Source organism: Nothobranchius furzeri, chromosome 15, assembly GCF_043380555.1.
Source record: "Nothobranchius furzeri strain GRZ-AD chromosome 15, NfurGRZ-RIMD1, whole genome shotgun sequence".
Classification (NCBI taxonomy): Eukaryota; Metazoa; Chordata; class Actinopteri; order Cyprinodontiformes; family Nothobranchiidae; genus Nothobranchius; species Nothobranchius furzeri.
Genome location: NC_091755.1, coordinates 42345821 through 42364728, shown reverse-complemented (window position 1 = coordinate 42364728; position 18908 = coordinate 42345821). Strand labels below are relative to the sequence as shown.

Sequence of the window (18908 nt, the reverse complement as noted above, 5' to 3'; positions counted from 1 at the left end):
TTATTTCACTTCCACAAAACGCTAATTCTAGATTCGATATTACAAAAAACGGGACGGTTTGCCATCAAATGTAAAAGCTGTCCCGTCCAAAAAACTGCCATGGAATAATTAATGATGAGACTGCTCCAAAAGTGAAAGTAAAACGTGATACGTAACCCTCTCACTGTCCTATCGGGTGTCCCCTCCAGGAAACGTGACCATTAAGCTGGGTTGATGGTTTATCCCTTGAGGTCCACGTGGCAGGGGTGAGGTTGTACTCGCTCCTTATCCCTGCCACGTGGACCTCAAGGGATAAACCATCAACCCAACTCAAAGGTCACGTTTCCTGGAGGGGTCACCCATGAGGACAGTGAGAGGGTTAAGTAGATGAGCAGCGGTAATGTGCAAGTGTGTGTCTTTAAGTCATTATCCTGCTGTTGTTTCTTCAGATATCGGTCTGCCTCAGCCACACTGGATGACATTGCCCATTCTGAAGCGTGAGTTGACCTTTTTGTGCTGTTTTGCTGTAGATGAGCTAAGGTTTCCTTCTGTTTGGGCGATTTTTCTCTATTTCTCTGCAGCTTTTATGATGGATTTCAGATTTAACTCTTATCCTTTAACATTGTTACAGAAATATGGGTGGTTGTAAAGTGTTCCTTTAACCAGCCCGAGGAAAGAAGCTATCTAAAGATATTCTAAACTTTTATAATCAGATGGTGGTTAATAAAAAGCAAAGGTCAGCTTATGGGTCAGAGGTCATTAACCTCACAGCCTCTGGGTAGACGCTTTTCTTTCGCCCTTTTGTCTGGTCTGTGACAGTTCCTGAACTGGATTGGTGTGGTCATCATCATGTTCTCTGCTCTGGTTCTGCTTCTGCACCCATGTTCTTCTCCTAATCTAATGTTCTTTACTATTAAAGATGTGTTTATTTCCTGCAAACCACAATGAGAGTTGTCCCACAACCTGCGCCACTCCCCGCGGCCCCGCCCCTCTGCACATTTCCCTGTCTGCGTGCTATCACCCCATAACCTAATTGACTTGGAGAGACAATTGACCAAAATATTTTGGTCACCTGAATCTATTGGGTCTAGGGGAGGCAGTTATGTATAAAATCTGCAATTTTCTGAATAGAATCTATTTCATGATGAAAAACAGGCAAAATATTTAAGGCCTATTAGCCACACCCACTTTTAAACTATTTTCCAAGTATGGCTTTAGGATATGCTTATGAACATGTGTGCCAAGTTTTGCGGAAATTCATCAAGCAGTTATTCTAATATAAACTTTTGGACCCGTTAGCGCCTCCTATATGTGAATTTGAACAAAAGTTAATGCACCTGGATAACAACAATTTTTTATAACAACCCAGAGTCTCATCAATTAATCTTAAAATATGTTGATTTTGTCAGTTAAGTCATGTGCTAGCTAGCGCAAAGAGTTTTGCATTGCACTGTTTGCAAAATGTTAATATTTTTGTAAATTTCTTTAATCACAGGTTCTTTGTCCTTGCACCATATTTACCAAGTTGACTTGACAAAAAAAATTAACAGAATGATCACTATAGCGAGGTTTTGTATTATTATTATTATTATTATTATGTATTTATTTATTTTTCGAAGTACAAAAAAAATCTCTAAGCAAAATTTGTGGGGCCTTGATCAAGTAATGGAAAATCACCCAGCAATAAACAAGCTGTTAAGATTTTGAGGGATTAGGTCTATGGATGGATGATTATCAACCAACGCGCATTTTCTTTTGCAAAAGCACCTCTTGATGTTTTGAGGTATATGGTTATTTTTATGGTTATTTTGGTTGGGTTTTGGTGATATTTGTCTACTAGACTGTTGGTGGCGTTACTTCCTTATTCATTTATCTGCAGGCAGCAGATGGCCTACTTCCAAACAACTGGAAGGCTTTGCCATGTCCCAGTGACCCATTGTCCGCTACGCTTTGTGAGTTCTTCATGGAGGACATGGAGCTAAAAGCCATAGCTGCTGCCCCCCTTAAACTGCAAAATAAAATTATGGAAACAAAATGTGGACAACATAATAGAAATCATTCCAAAAAGACAGAGACCTTAAAAGAACACCTGAACAGTAATGATTGACACAAACAACATCAAATACATATTTGATAATTATAATTCTTCGTCGTCCCCCACCAAATGAAAAGGAAAACCCACTTATCCCATTCCTTAAAACGATTCTCACTTACCTCTATCGGTAAGGTTCTAAACACATAATAAGCGAGGTAGTATATTCATTTTGACTGCATTTATCCTAGATTTCAATTTCATAAAAGGAATTGGAGACCATCTGTGCAGATCAGATTTAATGGTCGCAGATATGGGATCGTAATTCATTTGTGCTAATTTAGAAACATCTTTTGTTACCAGTATTCCCAAATATTTAATTGAAACGGCTTCCCAATTTAGAGAAAACATTTGCCGGCGCGTCTTCGCCGATAAGTTCTCAAACTGTGCTACTAGTGTCATTAAAACCATAAATGAGTTCCCAGGGTCATCTAGGAAGACCAACACGTCATCATCATATTATTATTATTATTATTCTGAGCTACTACAGCAATCGATTTCCCTCTGGGATTAATAAAGTATTTTTTAATTGAATTGAATCTGCGAACATCACCACCTTCTGCTCCTCTCCTGACGTTGCAATTCCTTTAACTGACACGGATTGTCTTTTACATTGACCCAGAGGTTCTATATAAAGAGTGAAAAGGAGGTGCGAGATCGGGTACGAGATGTCTCATACCTCTCTCCAGTTCAAACGAGTCCAATAAATCCCCATTTTTCTGAATCCGTGGTCTCAATTTATTGTATAAGGATTTTATTATTGTTACAAAAAATTTCCCCAAAGCCAAATTTCAATGTTCAATGTTTATCCATGTTGGATAAACCCTGTTTGATCCAAATTGATAAATCCCGGGAGCAAACTCTCTAACCTATGTGCCATTGTGGTTGTAAATATTAAAAAAAACTAAGTTGAGGACACTCTCTGGTCTGTAACTGCCGCATTTTCTTCATCTTTCCCAGCTTTTGTAATAGCCAAAATAATTGCATCCCTCCAAGAAGGGGGAGTACCCCATTTAACATCACATGATTGAAAGTGCTCAACAGGTGTGGAGACGGTTCTTATTTAAAAGCCTTATACAACTCCACCGTATACCCATCTGTCCCGGATCTTCAAATTGTTTATGGCCAAATCCAATTCTTTGCTTGTTATCGGTTGTAATAAATCCTTATTTTGAGAGTTTGAAATACTTGGTAAACGTAGAGACTTCAAAAAGTTGTCTATTCTCATTTGTATTTAAAGAATCAGAATAGAGAGTATGATTTTAAAAAAACTCAAAACTTTCTTGTATCTTCTCCAGTTAAATTTCTATCTTTTTAGTCATTTTTTTTAAATTTATTTTATGTATGGTATTTTCCATTTCTTGCTTTCAAAGTTTATATACCAATAGCTTTGCTGATTTCCCCCCTATTTTGTAATACTTTTGCCTTAAAAAAAGTTATTCTCAAGCGTTTCCTCAGAGAAAATGTCATTTAGAGTTTTTTAATAGAATTTTTTTGGCTCTATCTGGTTTAATACTATCCCTTACCAACAGCTTTTTAAATTCATCCTGTAGCTCCTCAGTTTCTCTTCCCTCCTTTTCTTCAAACACTATGAGAGAGATGAATTTACCTCTTAAAGGTGCTGTAAGGAATATTGAAACAAGCTAGGCCCAGCTAGCCAGCGTACACACACATGGTCCCTGAACTTTCACCCCTCCCATCGGGTATAGGGAGCCCAAGTCTCCCTTTTCTGTCGGCTCATGGGTCCCGGAAGAAAGAAAAAAATGAATGCATGTGTAGCGCTTTAAGAGTGTCACTCCTAAAAGAGCGCCCTAGGTTAAATAAAATTATATGGAAAAAACAAAGTTTCAGATAAAAAGTTAACTACTCCCTGGTTAGCTGTAGCTAACTCTTGGCCTGTGTGATGAGAAATAACATGAAAAACAAGTTGTTCTTAATGTTCTGACCCACAGCAAGGAAACAGGGTGTATTTATTAATTATATATATGCTTTTTTTTTTTTTTATGAGACAAATTTACCATACCCGTTTACATCCATATCTAGATAAAACGGCAAAAAACACAAACCCTCTCAAAACGAGACGCATTTTATGGGGCCCCATCAATCAAATGATAAATGACTCACACTTGTATAGCGCCTCTCAGAGTAAGAACTTCAAAGCGCTTTACACTACAGTGTATCATTCATCCATTCACACACTGATGGTGATGAGCTACGATGTAGCCACAGCTGCCCTGGGGCGCACTGACAGAGGCGAGGCTGCCGAGCACTACTGCCACCGGTCCCTCCCCGAGGTGCGCCCAGGCCGCCACAGTCGACCACCACCCCTGAGGCAGAGGGCCCCACACAGAGGAAAACACTGGCACGAACAAATAAGTAACATCTAAAATTATACGAGCTAATATGGATAGTAAAATAACTAAAAAAGTGATTAAAAGATAGTAAAACACTAAGACATAAATGTCTAATACAACTAAAATATAAATAATAAAATAAAAATAAAACAAGCAATGAAACTAAAAACAGATATCAATTAAAAGCTATGGTAAAAATGGGGAGTCTTAAGTCTTTTTTTTTCCCTCCCGTGTCCTGTCTGGCTGTGAAGCAAACAGAATTGATGTCTGAATGCTGGTAACAAGCCTTACAGATTTACTCTCAGGTGGAGCATCAACGCTGCTGCTTTAATGTCACACCTGATACTTAAAACTTTATTGTTATTGTTTTTGAATGCTTGTAATTCCGACCAGACACGGAGACAGAGGTGAAAGAGAAAGGAAGAGACAGTTGGGGGTGGGGGTGGGGGTTCCACAAAAATAAACAATCAATGATAAACAGGGTTTGCTTCTAGACCTGCAGAAAAGGGACACACAACAATACAACAGGAGCAAGCTATCACTGCGTCAGCTTGATGAAGAAATATAAAATCAACATTGTTTTACTGAACAATCACACACTAATAAATCACAGTGCATTTAGTGCCAACCACAGCCTTAAGGCATGTTGAACGTGCCCAAGTCCATACTTGTCATAAGTCTGCTCTTAAAAACATGAACATTCTCTACAACCCTGAGGTCCTCTGGCAGCCTGTTCGAGAGACGAGGGCCATAAAATTGGAAGGACGCCTCACCAAGGGTGTGCATCCTGACTTTTGGAATCACAAGGAGACGGCTGCCAGAGGAGTGCAGAGGTCGTGAGGGTTCGTAAGGTAAAAGCAGTTCCGAAAGATAAGAAGGCCCAAGACCATTAAGACACTTAAAAACCATTAAGAGAACCTTAAAATCGATCCTGAAACATACGGGGAGCCAATGCAACGATTCTAAAACTGGGGTAATGTGCTCCCGCCTCCTGGTCTTCATTAGGACACGTACTGCTGAGTTTTGTAAAAGATGCAAGCCTGAAATGCTCTTTTTGGGAAGACCAGAAAGCAGGGCATTACAGTAGTCTATTCTGCTGGTGATAAAGGGATGCATCAGTGTCTTTGTATTGGCCCGAGAGAGAAGCGCGGACTCTGGCGATATTCTTAAAAGGATAAAAACCTACTTTTGTGATGTATTTTATTTGTGGGATAAAAGTCAGCTCAGAGTCAAAAATCACACCCAGGTTCTTCACTTGTTCAGAAGGATAAAAAGACAGAGATTGTAATTTCGGTTAAAGTTTCTCTCTCTGGGCCTCAGGACCGATGACTAAAACTTCTGTTTTTTCCTGGTTGAGCTGGAGATAGTTTTATGCCATCCAGGATTTGATGTCTAAAACGCAGGTAAAAAGTGCGTCCATTGGCTGTGTGTCGTCAGGAGACACAGTTGTACAACTGTGTCATCAGCGTAGCTGTGGAAATTCACCCCGTGTCTCCTGACGACCCCGCCAAGAGGGAGCATATAAAGGTTAAGAAGCACTGGGCCTAAAGTTGAACCCTGGGGCACACCACATGTAATCCCATGAACCATAGAAGAGCAGGTATCCAAACTCCCCATAAAAGTCCTGTCTGTGAGGTAGGATGTAAACCATCTGTGAACAGCACCAGAGAGGCTGATCTGTTTTAAAGGAGTTGAAAGAATAGTGTGGTCTACTGTGTCAAAGGCAGCACTTAGATCCAGATCCTATGGTTAAAATCTGATGTTAGCCTAGATCTGGACAAGTGGGGGAGTAGAGGGAGGTGGAGTGTACAGTCGGTAAAGACGGCTCTCCCTTGCCCTGACTCCAACATGCCTCCATCTAAATAGGATAGATTATCCAGAGTTATCTCTGTAGTTATGCTGCTATAGGCTTAGACTGCTGGAGGACACACTGACCACGTTCCACACTCTACTGCTTTCTTCTACTATCTGCTCTTTAACTGTATTATTTCCTGCTATTTCAGCTGTTAACTTAATTTTCTCTCTAAGTGTTTTTCTCCCCAGAAGAAGCTACAACGATGTTCTGTTGAGCTGTGGTGGCCTCATGGAGGGGGCCATCGACTAGCACACTGCTGCTAACCACTAATACATTCTCTCTCTCCTGATAATAACTTTTTGCTTTCCTAGACATTGGACGTGCTACTACTAGTTTACCCGTTTAATTATAGATCCACTAGGATAAATACAATAAAGTTTTTCTCTCACCAAATAGAATATTTACTAAGAAATCACAATATAACCATAGACACATTACTTGGCAGAGGTGTGACCAAGTCACTGCTTTGCAAGTCACAAGTAAGTCACAAGTCTTTCCAGTCAAGTCTAGAATCAAGTCCAAGTCAAAGACAACTAAATCCAAGTCGAGTCCAAAATCAATAATGTGGAAGTCCAAGTCAAGTCCAAGTCCTTAACTTTGAGTTTTCAAGTCATAATCAAGTCTTCTGTCCAACTTCAATGTAATGACAATGATGATGAATAAATTCCAGAAATAAAATTTCATAAAGCTTAATTTATTTGCTCAAACAAGCAGGAAGTGCAACTGAAACTGATCATGAACAAAGTGCTGCTGCATTTAGCAGTAAATCAAACCCAGAACGAAGAATGATTTATAATTTTTGTCCATGTCGGGCCACTTTTGTGCTAAAATATCAAATATGCTCAAGTCATCAACAAGTCAACAGATGCAAGTCGATTCAATATGCAAGTCATTGTCGTCAACATTAATTATTCCATGGCAGTTTTTTGGATGGGACAGCTTTTAAATATGATGGCAAACAGTCCCATTTTTTGTAATATTGAATCTAGAATTAGCGTTTTGTGGAAGTGAAATAAAAATCCGATTTTTGAACAAATCATTCAACAAGCGTGTTTAAGTCTGTACTAGTGTCACCCCGGCCTTGGTCTGCCGGAGTGTTTGCGGCTCCAGTGTCAAGGAGCTTAAGATTTTTGGCATCTGTCTGGTTGATCCTGGTGGCTGTCTGGTGGGATCTGAGTCTCTGGGCTCTGCTGGGTCCCTGGCGGGGCTGGTCGCCCCTGGGTCCCAGGTCGCTAGATTCCGGACTCGGCCGGCTTGGGGGTGGGAGGCTGTGGGCAGGCCTGTGGGCTTGCCGCTGATTTCTCCTGGGACAACAGTACTACTTTTACTGGATTTGATGGCAGCCTTTGATACTGTAACATTAAAAATAGACTACATATTTATTAAAAATGACCAATAAGATTTGATAATTCCATATAACTATGAAATATGAAATCTTATTGGTCATTTTTAATAAATATGTAGTCAGTCTTTAACGCTACATTTATGGCAAGCCAGGCAGAATCACACAATCCTACTGCATCATTTACAGCAGTAGCTTGGCCCTCCAGTGGTTGTAATCCTGTCTGGTCAATAGGAGTTTTTGTGTTTGGAAGGAGGAGCCACCTCGTTCTGGGAACACCTCAGTTGGGGGGGGGGGGCTCACAAGACTCTGTCCTTGGGCCCCCTTTTGTTTATGATCCATCTCCTACCATTGGGAGAAATGCGTAGGAAACACCAGGTGAAATTCCACTTTCACACCGATGATTGTCAGCTCTACTTGCCGCTTTGCCAGGGGTTGGGTGGTTCGCTTTCACCACTCCTTGATTGTATGGAGGAAATGAAGTTATGGATGAGCTCCAGTTATTTGCACTTAAATGAGAGCAAAACTGAGTTAATTTTGCCAAGCTCCTGGTAGGACTGCTCGTACAGCCCCTGAGGTTGACCTCTTCATTAGCCCCTCGTGTGATGACGGTTGTCAAAGACCTAGGTGTAAAATGTCATGCTGCTCTCGGGTTTAATTGCACAAATTTTGGTGGTTGTACATTCTTTTTTCCACCTCTAACGCATCGCTAAGATCAAGCCAATGTTGTCGAGGGCCCATTTAGAAACAGTTTTACATGCACTTGTATCATTATGCCTTGACTATTGTAATGCTGTGTATTCTGGTGTGAACTCAGGTGCACTTCCCACCATCACCTTGTCCAGAACTCAGTGACGAGGTTCTTGTATGGTACTACGCTTTTGCTTCATTCTTTTATTGTGAAAGTGTACAGAATCTTGTGCTACTACAAAGGTAGTGGAAGGTGCTGTAGAAATAAATGATGATGATGATGATTTCTTTACACAACAAAGGTGAGGGCTACAAGACGATCAGCAAAGCTTTACATATCAGTCAAAATAGTGTAGCAAAAGAATTCCAAAAATGTAAGAAAGATGGAAGTGCAACCATCGTTCAGAGACGTCCAGGCCGTCTTTCAAAGTTAACATCTCGACAGGAATTTATTTTTTAATTGCTGATTGTTCACTTGTGTTCTTGCTAAAGAATGTCTGTCCAGTATATTTTTCCTTAACCATCTATGACACTTTTATGTTTTCTGTTCTTTATTCCACATTTATTTTTTTATTCTGTATTTCCAGCAACTTTTATTTGGTTCAGTAGTTTTGTTGCTATACTTTAATCGTCTATTCATTTTTCTTTTCTGATTTCTCCATTTTTTGGCTCTCACTTATTCTCTCTGTTTATCCATTTTCGTCTTTCTGTTTTTTATTTCTTCCAGTTACAAGAAGACTCAAGAAACACTGTCCCAGGCTGGACAGAAGACGAGTGCAGCTCTCAACACAGTGAGCTCGGCCATTACCAAAAGACTGGGTGACATGAGGTACAGTGCAGCACAACTGGAACACATGTTAGCAAACCCAAGAGGAATTAGCAATGCTACGCATGCACACACACACACAGGCATGGGAGGAGTTCAGTGAGCGCAAGAGGAGATTCTGGTCCACCATCTGGCATCTAAGGAGGGGAAAGCAGTGTGCTACCAACACTGTTTACAGTGGTAATGGTTTGCTGCTGACCTCTACACGGGACGTTGTGGATCGGTGGGCGGAATACTTGAATGACCTCCTCATCGGCACATTTTCCAGTTAGGAAGGAGAGTCTGGGGAGTTTTTGTTGGACTCCAGTCACTGGCACTGAGGTCACTGATGTGGTCAAAAAACTCCTTGGTGGCGAGGCCCCGTGGGTGGTTGAGGTCCACCTGGAGTTCCTTAAGACTCTGGATATCGTGGGGCTGTGTTGGTTGATGTGGCTCTGCAGTATTGAGTGGACGTCAGGGGCAGTTCCTTATTTAAAGAGAGGGATTGCAGAGTGTGTTCCAACTACTGAGGGATCACAGTTCTATGTCTCCCTGGTAAGGTCTATTCAGCGGTTCTGGAGCGGAGGGTCCGTCGGATTGTTGAAACTTGGATTCAGGAGGAACAATGTGGTTTTCATCCTGGCCGTGGAAAACTGGGCCAGAGCTATACCCTTACCCCAACTACACACTGAAAGCATCAGTGGCATGGAATGGCACTGCTTCAAATAAAATTCATTATAGACTTATGGAGTGTAAGAAACCAGCAGCGATGCGGCAATTTTCAGACGCGTCACCGTGCCACTAAAGATAGGATTGGGTTCTATTTTTTTTCCGCAAGCTGCTTCTGGGATGCGTCAAATATTGTTAGCATAGGGCTAGACAGGAAATCACGCAGTTTCAGTGTAAAATCCCCAGTTATTTTCAAAATACAAGTATTGCAGCGATTCATTTTCATATATATATATATATGTAGCATTCAGTCAATATCGAGAAGGCCGGAACTGATGGTGAATGATGATTTATTGAGCCGTCCGTATCATCAACCAACCAACGTAAGAGCTAGGCATAAACAAAAAATAAATAAATCATAAAATAAACCATAATGCATAACTGATTACATTGGTAGCCGTTTTCACAATTAATACAATCATATAGACACGTTCCGTTTTCATAACAACATTCTGAATTATAGTTACAAACCTTGTTCCCCTTATCAACTGAAGCTAGACAGAAGTATTCTTCAAACTTTCTTTGTCTTCTTCTCCATGAGCTGTTAATAGCCTATCCTTTGCTCTGTCTTTTCTTCTAATAGATTTCCGTTTGCTTCTTCTGTGTTGCGCCCGTTGCGCCTCCCTACTTGGCTACGGTTGCTATCAAGGGCGTCAGTTTGTTTTCAGAATTGCTGGGGACAATAACCATACACTTGAGTGGGGTTTAAAGAGCAAGTCACCCCTTACAAGAAGCGTACTTCACTCCCACTTCATGTTTGAAAAATGCAACAAATGCTGTTGCCTAGCAGACCGAGAGGGTGGAGCCACTAACAAATACACACACTCACGACATTGTGACATCATAATGTACCAGTTTACATCATAGCATACCTCTTAGCCAATAGCGATGGCAGATTTAAATTCAAATGCAGAAGAGTTTTTACCTGACAACAGCACAACACTGACAGTTTCAGGCAGAAAATTTAAATTTTAACTAAAATGCACTAAAGTGCAAAACTATTGACTACACGTGTCTGCAGCACGATTAGACACACATTTATATAGTTTATCAGAAAAAAATAGTTGATTTGGGGGTGACTTGCTCTTTAAAAATTGCTGCGGACAATAAAGGCAGGCTTTTTTGAAAGTGGAGGGGACACAGCTGCCAATCACAAATTTTGCCGGGGACATGTCCCCGGCGTCCCCGGTTAAAATGACGCCTATGGTTGCTATGATGCTATCAAAATAAAAGCCTGTATACCTTTGCCGTTGTTAAACATAAAGAAATAGTTCACCTTTACATTCACCTTTACAATATATATGAAGCTTTAGTGTGATTTAATGGATCATTTACTCACAGCATCGTTCCAACAGTGCAGCGGTGTGTTTTTCATGGTTCTAATCCTGGCAGTGGAGAGGAACAACATCATATATGACATCAAACAGCAAAAATAACGTGATTTCCTGCTTTATGGTTTAATGGCAGATGTCAGAAACAGGAGTAGGGGCTCGGAGTGGGTCCGCTGCTCCTTGATGCCGAAAGGAGCCAATTGTGGTGGCTCAGGCATCTGATCAGGATGCTTCCTGGACGCCTCCCTGGTGAAATTTTCCAGGCACGTCCAACTGCAAGGAGACCCAAGGGAAGAGCCAGGACACGCTGGAGGGACTATGTCTCTTGGCTGGCCAGGGGACACCTTGGGATTCCCTTGGAGGAGCTGACGAAAGTAGCTGAGGAGAAGGAAGTCTGGGTCTCGGTGTAGGCTGCTGCCCTTGCGACCCGTCTCCAAATAAGCGGATGAAAATAGATGGATGGATAGTCGTCACACACACTGGTGTGGGTTTAGTTTGTTCTCCACGTTGGACCCATCCCCTGGGGGAGCGGTGAGCTGCAGATATGGCTGTGCTCAGAAACCATTTGGTGGTTTAACCCCCCCCCCCCCCCCAATCAAACCCCTTAATGCTTAGTGTCGAGCGTGGAAGCAATGGGTCCGATTTTAACCCACAATCTCCCAGTCTCAGGAGCAGACACTCGTACCACCTCGCCAGTGAACTGAAAGAATAATATTTAAAATAGCTGAGACCATGGTCTTGAGTGGCAAACCTGTAGAATGACTTCTCCAGGTCAAGGATGAGGTCCTGCTCCAAGTGGAGGAGTTTAAGTAACCTGGGGTCTTCTTCACGAGTGAGGGAAAGATGGAGTGGGAGATCGATAGGCGGATTGGTGCTGGGTTTACACCGCTGTGGGTGTTGTACCGATTAGGCACAGATTATTCAAACATTTAATATAACATCTGGTTCATTCAACCATACGATTATTTATGATTATTTAACTTATGAGTTGTAAAAGTTCTCTTTTCATTCAGAGTGTGGAATCCAGCAGTCTGAGATAAGTTCCACAATCTTGTCTTCACGGACTGTCAACAAGCCCTGCAGAGTCTTCTGGGTGCTAGAGTAGCAAATCCACCTAGATAGTGGAATTACGTCTGTGGACCGGTCACTGTGTGGTCGATATATAGGTCAACACTGACCCTTTCTGGACGTTACACAGTGGTTAAATATTTGGCAGCACAGGGACTTGCTTTTAGAGGGGAAAGACGCAGGTTTGGAGATATTAATAATGGCAATTATTTAAGCTGCAAGGAGCTGATCAGTCAGTATGATCCTTGTTTAAAAGCTCATGTTGACAAATATGAAAATGCTGGCACTGGCAGAGTGGGCACTCACTGATGGATTCATCAAAGACCCGTCACGCTGGCAGATGATCAGAGCAGGCTTGCAGCCCAATGACAATAAAAGCATAGAGACTTTGAAATTGCTTTCTGATACAAGATGGTCAGCACATGCTGTTGCAACCAAAGCCCTGAGTCAGAATTAGGCTGGAATCCTGCAGGCATTAGTCAGCATTGCAGATGATGAACATCAAAGTGTTGGCACAAGATGAGAAGCAAGAACACTTCACAAAAAGATGAACAGACTGGAAATTGCATTCATGAGCAAAATGCGGAAGGCCATCCTGCAGCATTTCCAGGGTGTGAGTACCGCACTACAAGCAGTAGAACTGGACCTTTGCAATGCCGTTGATCTGGTTCAGTCATTGTGTAACTACTACATAGCAGGTCTGCTGGATCACTTTGACATCTTTGAGACATCTGCAAGGAGCACGTCCTCCACTGTGTGTGAAGAGTACAAAGCAGATACCCAACGGAAGAAAAAACAGGCTGATGAGTCGCCTGAGCCTGAGTGCGAGCTTTCAGGTCGTAGATGCTTCTGTGCATCTGTGCACATCTGCATCAACTGCAAGATGCTATCCTATCAATATGGACCAACATTTCTAAAGAATGATTTCAGCACCTTGTTGAATCAACGCCACGTCGAATTAAGCCAGTTCTGAAGGCAAAAGGGGGTCAAACATCGTATTAGTGTGGTGTTCCTAATAATCCTTTAGGTGAGTGTATGATGCAGATGTATAAAAATCAGTAAATATCTGCCCGATATATCAGGCCCTGTCCACACGTAGCCGGGGATCTGCCAAAACGTACATATTTTTCTACGTTTTGGCCTGTCAGCCACACGAAAACGGAGTTTTTTCACACGAAAACGGATCTTTTTAAAAACTCCGGCCAAAGTGAAGATCTGCATTTTCTCCGTTTTGGGTGTCTGCGTGTGGACGGACCAAACCGGAGTTTTAAGGTCCGCAACGTCACTTTCCGCGACAAAAAAATGCTGACATCACGTGTGCGACCTGTGTTTACACTAGCCGACAGCATGGATGCCCTCAGAGCTGCGCTCGCTTTATCAATTGTCCAAGCGCTTTCTGCTTGTTTGTTTTTGCAAGTGGAATTACTGCTCCTTGTGGAAGACCACAGACGAAGGACGAGGTTAAGAACGGGGGAAGTACTGCCGCCTACAGGTCTGGCATGTCCTTAACAACGTATTTATCCGGGTACGTGTGGACAGTTTTTATTTGAAACGAGGTGGTGTGGATGCAAGTTTTTGGAGGGGCGGATATTCGTTTAAAAAAAAAAAACGGCAACGTGTGGACTAGGCCTTAGTCTACTCCTAACTGACATCACAAAACATGCTGCAGATCTCATTATTCTGTTAGCTAAATGAAAACATTAACGTCTAGAGTAATAGAATATGTATGTGTTACTATACTTGTGTCAGGTGAGCATGAGTTCTGAGGCAGGACCGTGGAAGTAGACATTAGACGATGTCGCTTGTTCATAAAGTCGGTGAAATTGATCCTGAGAATGTTTTGATGCGTTAGGATGCTTCTGGATAAATGAAAATGTAATTATATAAAAAGTGACATCTAAGTCAAAATCTTTTATTATGGGTAAATGAGTATTTGATTCACTATTTCAGATAATTTCGGTGAGTTTTCATGAACCTGAGCAAAACTGCATGCCAATCTGGTGCTCTAACCACTGGACTACAAAGTCTGTTGTACGACAGCAGTCGCCTAAGCCCGTGTGCTGGCAAGTGGAGAAAGGTTTCATAACGGAGACTAGCTTCCAGGAGAAGAGCAGAGTGTCGTGACACAATTAGTTTTTGAGGGTTTACAGGATTTTAAATCTCAACATATGCAGCTGAGACAAGAAAATGCATGATTGCAGCCAAAAGCAGGTCTGAGGATTTTTGTTCTCATCAGGAAATTACTACATCACATGGTGGGTTTTCCATGATATGGCCCCTTTAATAATAAATGCCAGCTTAGCACACAGCTTGGTTACTGCCTCTTTAAAAAGGACAGTCGTAAATCTGTTGTTGAATAAAGATGGCCTGAATGACTTGATGTTGGCAGGTTTTAGGCCCATCTCGCACCTCGCTCACTGGAAAGGTTTCTTTTTGCCCAATTGGTACAATATCTGGACAGCTGTGTGTGCGTGTGTGTGTGCGTGTGTGTGTGTGTGCGTGCGTGCGTGCGTGTGTGTGTGTGCGTGTGCGTGCGTGCATGCGCGTGTGTTCCCTCTGGTTTCTGCTGCTTGTGGCTCACTCTGTGTCTCTGCTTCATTGCTGCCTGGCTTCCACCTGCAGAGCTCTGCCTTTCTCTAACTCTTTCAGGTAAGGTCATCGTGCTTTTTCTCACACACCTCATCATGGCATTCAGGGTTGGTTCTAACATGTGTGCATCAACCTAGAGCAAGGGTAAAATGGATTCTGGTGGCTTCATGATGGTGCACAATAACACACACAGTTATCAAACCCACGTGGCCTAGCTAGTGGTCTAAAATGTTTGTCTGGGACAGGAGTGGGGAACTTCCAGGCTCCAGACTGATCATGGTCACGTAATTAAAAGAATAAAATAAAGGGAAATAGACCGATACCAACTACCAGTTGTAATTATCTGATTAAACAGACAGTAGTCCATCTTATCAAGCCAGGGTCACAGTCTGTCAGACAGTGCACGTGCAATGAAAAAAACTCTGTGCGATAAACTATTTTTAGATGTAGCACTCGTGCGACATCTTTTCAAGTTACCTTTTTCCCAGAACTTTGAACAAATGTACGCTACTTGTTTTTTTTTTTTTGGTAAGGAAGACGTGAAAAGGAAACGCTATTGCATGTCACTGTGTCAAATGGTGGTTGTTGTCTATTGTGATAACGAATGGTGGTTTTCCATGAGCACTACTCAGTAACTCGAACAGGTGCAGCTCAGCCCGACCAGTTTCCAAGGGCACAGTTCAGTATTTCCCCTCTACTTTCTCCCCAATTATCTTGCATTGATGATGGTAGAGACCGATCACTGCATAAAACCTTCTCCAGCACATCCCAAAGACTTTTCACACACACAGAAGAACATGTTTATGTATTTAGCAGACGCTTTTGTCCAAAGCGATTTACAGGCAATAATCAAGCCAGCAGGTTGCCCTTTAGGCGGTTATGTCCTCTAGTGGTGGAAAAGGGAAGGGCAGGGAGTAGCACAGAGGCATGTGCTTCAGGGGTTAAAATCGTAAACAAGGTTTTTATTCTAGGTTTTTTAAAAGGCACAAAGCTCCAAATCTAAAAGTACCTAAACCACAGCGTTAAAATGGCCGTGGGTTTCCCGAACACTCACAAAACTAGTCCACTGACCGTACACAAGTCTGGGAGCACAGAGGAAGCTAGCTTTCTGGTCCCTCATCTGTTAAAAACCTCTAAAAGCAGGGTTGTATCGAGGCATTTTGGGGGACACGGTAAAATAGACTCCTGCCAGGTATTTTAAGTTGAGGTGCTAATTGTTTTTATATTAAACTTTTTTTATATTTTCAATAAAGTCCAAAAGTGAAGAACTTAGCTTGAACAATCAAGTAATAAACAACCTATCTCACAGAAGTGCTCTGTTTGTTAACATAGTTGTTAAATGTTAAAATAAAGTTAATCACATAAAAAATAAGGAATATTCTAGATCTGTTTCTTTGCTTTCTTTATTCATTTTTATGTTTCTGATTGGAACTCTGTATCGGCAGATTCTCTAAATTAAATGACTCGGACTCCAGGGCAACAAAAACCCGATCGGGACATCCCTAGAATGAGGTTCTTGATTGTTTGGCAGAAATGACTCCTGATTTACTGGTTGAATCACCTGTTCAGCAGCTCATCAGTCCGCTAATCTCCTGCTGATGAAAATCAGGTGTGAGGAAGCGGAGACCGTTAAAACATGCACCATAGCATCCCTCCAGGGACCAGGACTCCCCAACGTGGTTCTGGAACCTGCAGCTGACAGACCAGTATTAGGAATGATAAACCCAACCGAAACACCGCTCAACCATCTGCTGATTTGATGCAGACCAAGTATCATGATCATGACTAGTGACTACGGCACCGCCCCGCCCTAACTCTCCAGAATGGCTCAGCTGATGTTACTGACTCTGTAGCTTACTGATGGCGTTCTTATGCTTCTTTTTCCTCTCTTTAATGCTTCCGAAGTAGCAACTATTCCATCCGTCACTCGATAAGTATGCCTACAATGAGGTAAAGTATTACTGTTCGCTACATCTCCGGTCCAACTGCATGTGTGCATGATGCTGCTTTAATTTCATCTGACGTCAGACAGAGGTGTTACGTCTACGTCAGGGGTTCTCAACAGCAGGACAGGGGGCGCTGAGGGCCAGGGTTGAGAAACACTGGTCTATGTGCATCACAGGTTAATACTCTCATAGGTTGGGCATCGAGCATCGATTGGAACCGGGACCAACTGTCAGTTTTTCCCAGAGTTCTTCAAAGTTTATTTAATTTCGATTCCTATACCTAGTATGCCGACTGGAAGAGGAAACGTGATCTGCAAATTCTGATCAACGCTTTCCAGAGCTGATGACATCAGCTTTCTGCTGCGACTGCTCTGCTGCCTGCAGAGAGCCGTGTGCAGCACCCCTCCCCTCACACCCGCCAAAGGCGGCTGCAGAACTTTTACTCCGTGATGTAAACTTGAATTCCTGTAGAGAAAAATACGGCGCGGAGGAAGCTGAACAATAGCCTGTGAGTAATTAGTCATCATGCTGGAGCAGCCTTTCTCTGTGGTGGACCACACCAGCTTCTGCCACTGGGAGCCGACAGGGATCATAAATAAATAAATGTAATGATAAGTCTCACAACACACAAAGTTGTGAACAGTTTAATTTCCTTTCTGAACTATTTCTGTTGAGTTTTAATGTTTAAACCTGTTAGCTTGTTACTGACAGCAGCTACGTTTAAGTCTCACTTCCTGTTGTGACTGAACGCTGCTGCAGCATGGAGGTGTAGTTCTCAGTCATCCTGGACATGATCATCCTGAGAGTTTCAGCTGGAAACAGCTGGACGTTTCTGGATGTGTTGGAGACACTTTGGTTGTGGTCAGAAACAAACACACTGGTTGTGCTGCAAGTCGTCTTCTTTTGTCTCCAAAACACGTTTGTGTCTAAATGAAGGTGATGTTGTTGTTCATAGAGTTAAAATTCATGTTGAAGTTAAGATTATTTCATCCAGTAGGACCTGTGGTTAGCTGGCTCGTGTAAAACATGGAATGTCTTGAAAGAATCGGAGCCAAAATCGAAACGAAGAATTGGAATCGGAATGTTGAATTTCAAACAGTGCTCGACCCTACTCGCATGTCTTTGTCCACTTTCATGTTTCATGAGTACGGGTCAACTGAAGATTATTTTGTCATATGCTTGTGATTAGTAGATTAACGAGTTTTCATGTGATCATTTGTTTTCATTCTACAGAAACTCTGCAACCTTCAAGTCCTTTGAGGATAAAGTGGGGAACCTGAAGGTGAGAAGTTTTATTCTGCAGCCCAGCTCAGATGTTTAGAGTTAATGTTATATTTTAATCATCTCAAGTTGTGCTGCCTCGGTGGTTCTGGTTTCAGTTCCAGTATTAGGGCTGGGCAATGTGGAAACTATTCCTATCGTGATATCAATTTTCTAGGAGTGCAACTTGATTTAAAAAATGTCTGATTTATTAAAGGCTTTGTAATCATTCATCTTTATTAATCGCATTATAATCACTCAAACTTTTGCCTGAAAGCAATTATTTAAATTAAAAATAATGAGGCACAGAATCAAACAATAGACATGGACATTATTTTAAACTCGAGCTCTTTTCGTTTCTAAAACATGCTTTTCAGCTGTACTTCAATTCAAAACAAAAAGTGTCAAAAAAACTTGTTTAGAACTGCTGCTGCGCGTCATAAGCTGTTGGCAGAGGCTAGAGCTATTCTAGAAGCTTCTCTACCCAGCCTTCTGCCTCTGACTGATTAGTCAGTTAGGATGATTGACACCTCTTTTGTATTGTCAGGGCCAATGAAATCAGTTACTCATCAAAATTACATGACTGTTCAGTCAGCCAATGAGACTCGTCATGACACAAACCAGGAAGTAGAGAAGTTCTACTGGATGTTTGACTTCTAAGCCTGGGTTATTTATTTATTTTTGTCAAAATGACTTTCTGTCTAAACTGTTTTCATTTCAGAGAAAGAGGTAGAGCTAATAGTAAACAACAAGAAAATCTGGATAAAACAAACTTCAAGCTCTTACATCATACATAAAAGGTTTTATTTTTTATTTAGTTTTTGGAAAAAACTATTTCTGCCTTCTGTCTCTGGGAAACGTGGGCATA

At 41.8% G+C, this 18908-nt stretch overlaps 2 protein-coding genes and 1 long non-coding RNA gene across 12 annotated transcripts in view; 1 reads left to right on the top strand and 2 right to left on the bottom strand.

Moving 5' to 3' along the window:
* Positions 1–18908, bottom strand: part of LOC107390532 (histone-lysine N-methyltransferase SUV39H1) — a 58841-nt gene that overhangs the window by 30648 nt on the left and 9285 nt on the right. The window lies entirely within an intron of this gene.
* tpd52l2b (tpd52 like 2b) overlaps positions 1–18908 on the top strand; it is a 31925-nt gene that overhangs the window by 7505 nt on the left and 5512 nt on the right. For 3 of the 9 annotated variants that reach the window (XM_015967308.3, XM_015967306.3, XM_015967302.3), the window contains exons 4-8: positions 429–476; positions 9040–9141; positions 14868–14894; positions 16740–16784; positions 18014–18062. In XM_015967308.3, the coding sequence (XP_015822794.1) occupies positions 429–476; positions 9040–9141; positions 14868–14894; positions 16740–16784; positions 18014–18062 (271 nt within the window). The remainder of the gene's footprint in view (positions 1–428; positions 477–9039; positions 9142–14867; positions 14895–16739; positions 16785–18013; positions 18063–18908) is intronic. The other 6 variants (XM_015967312.3, XM_015967307.3, XM_015967303.3 and 3 more) reach the window with 5 other exon arrangements.
* LOC139063316 (uncharacterized) lies at positions 10120–10382 on the bottom strand. The gene is made up of 2 exons (XR_011516668.1): positions 10318–10382; positions 10120–10176 (listed from the first exon to the last, which is right to left on the bottom strand). It is a non-coding gene; the product is annotated as an uncharacterized lncRNA (long non-coding RNA).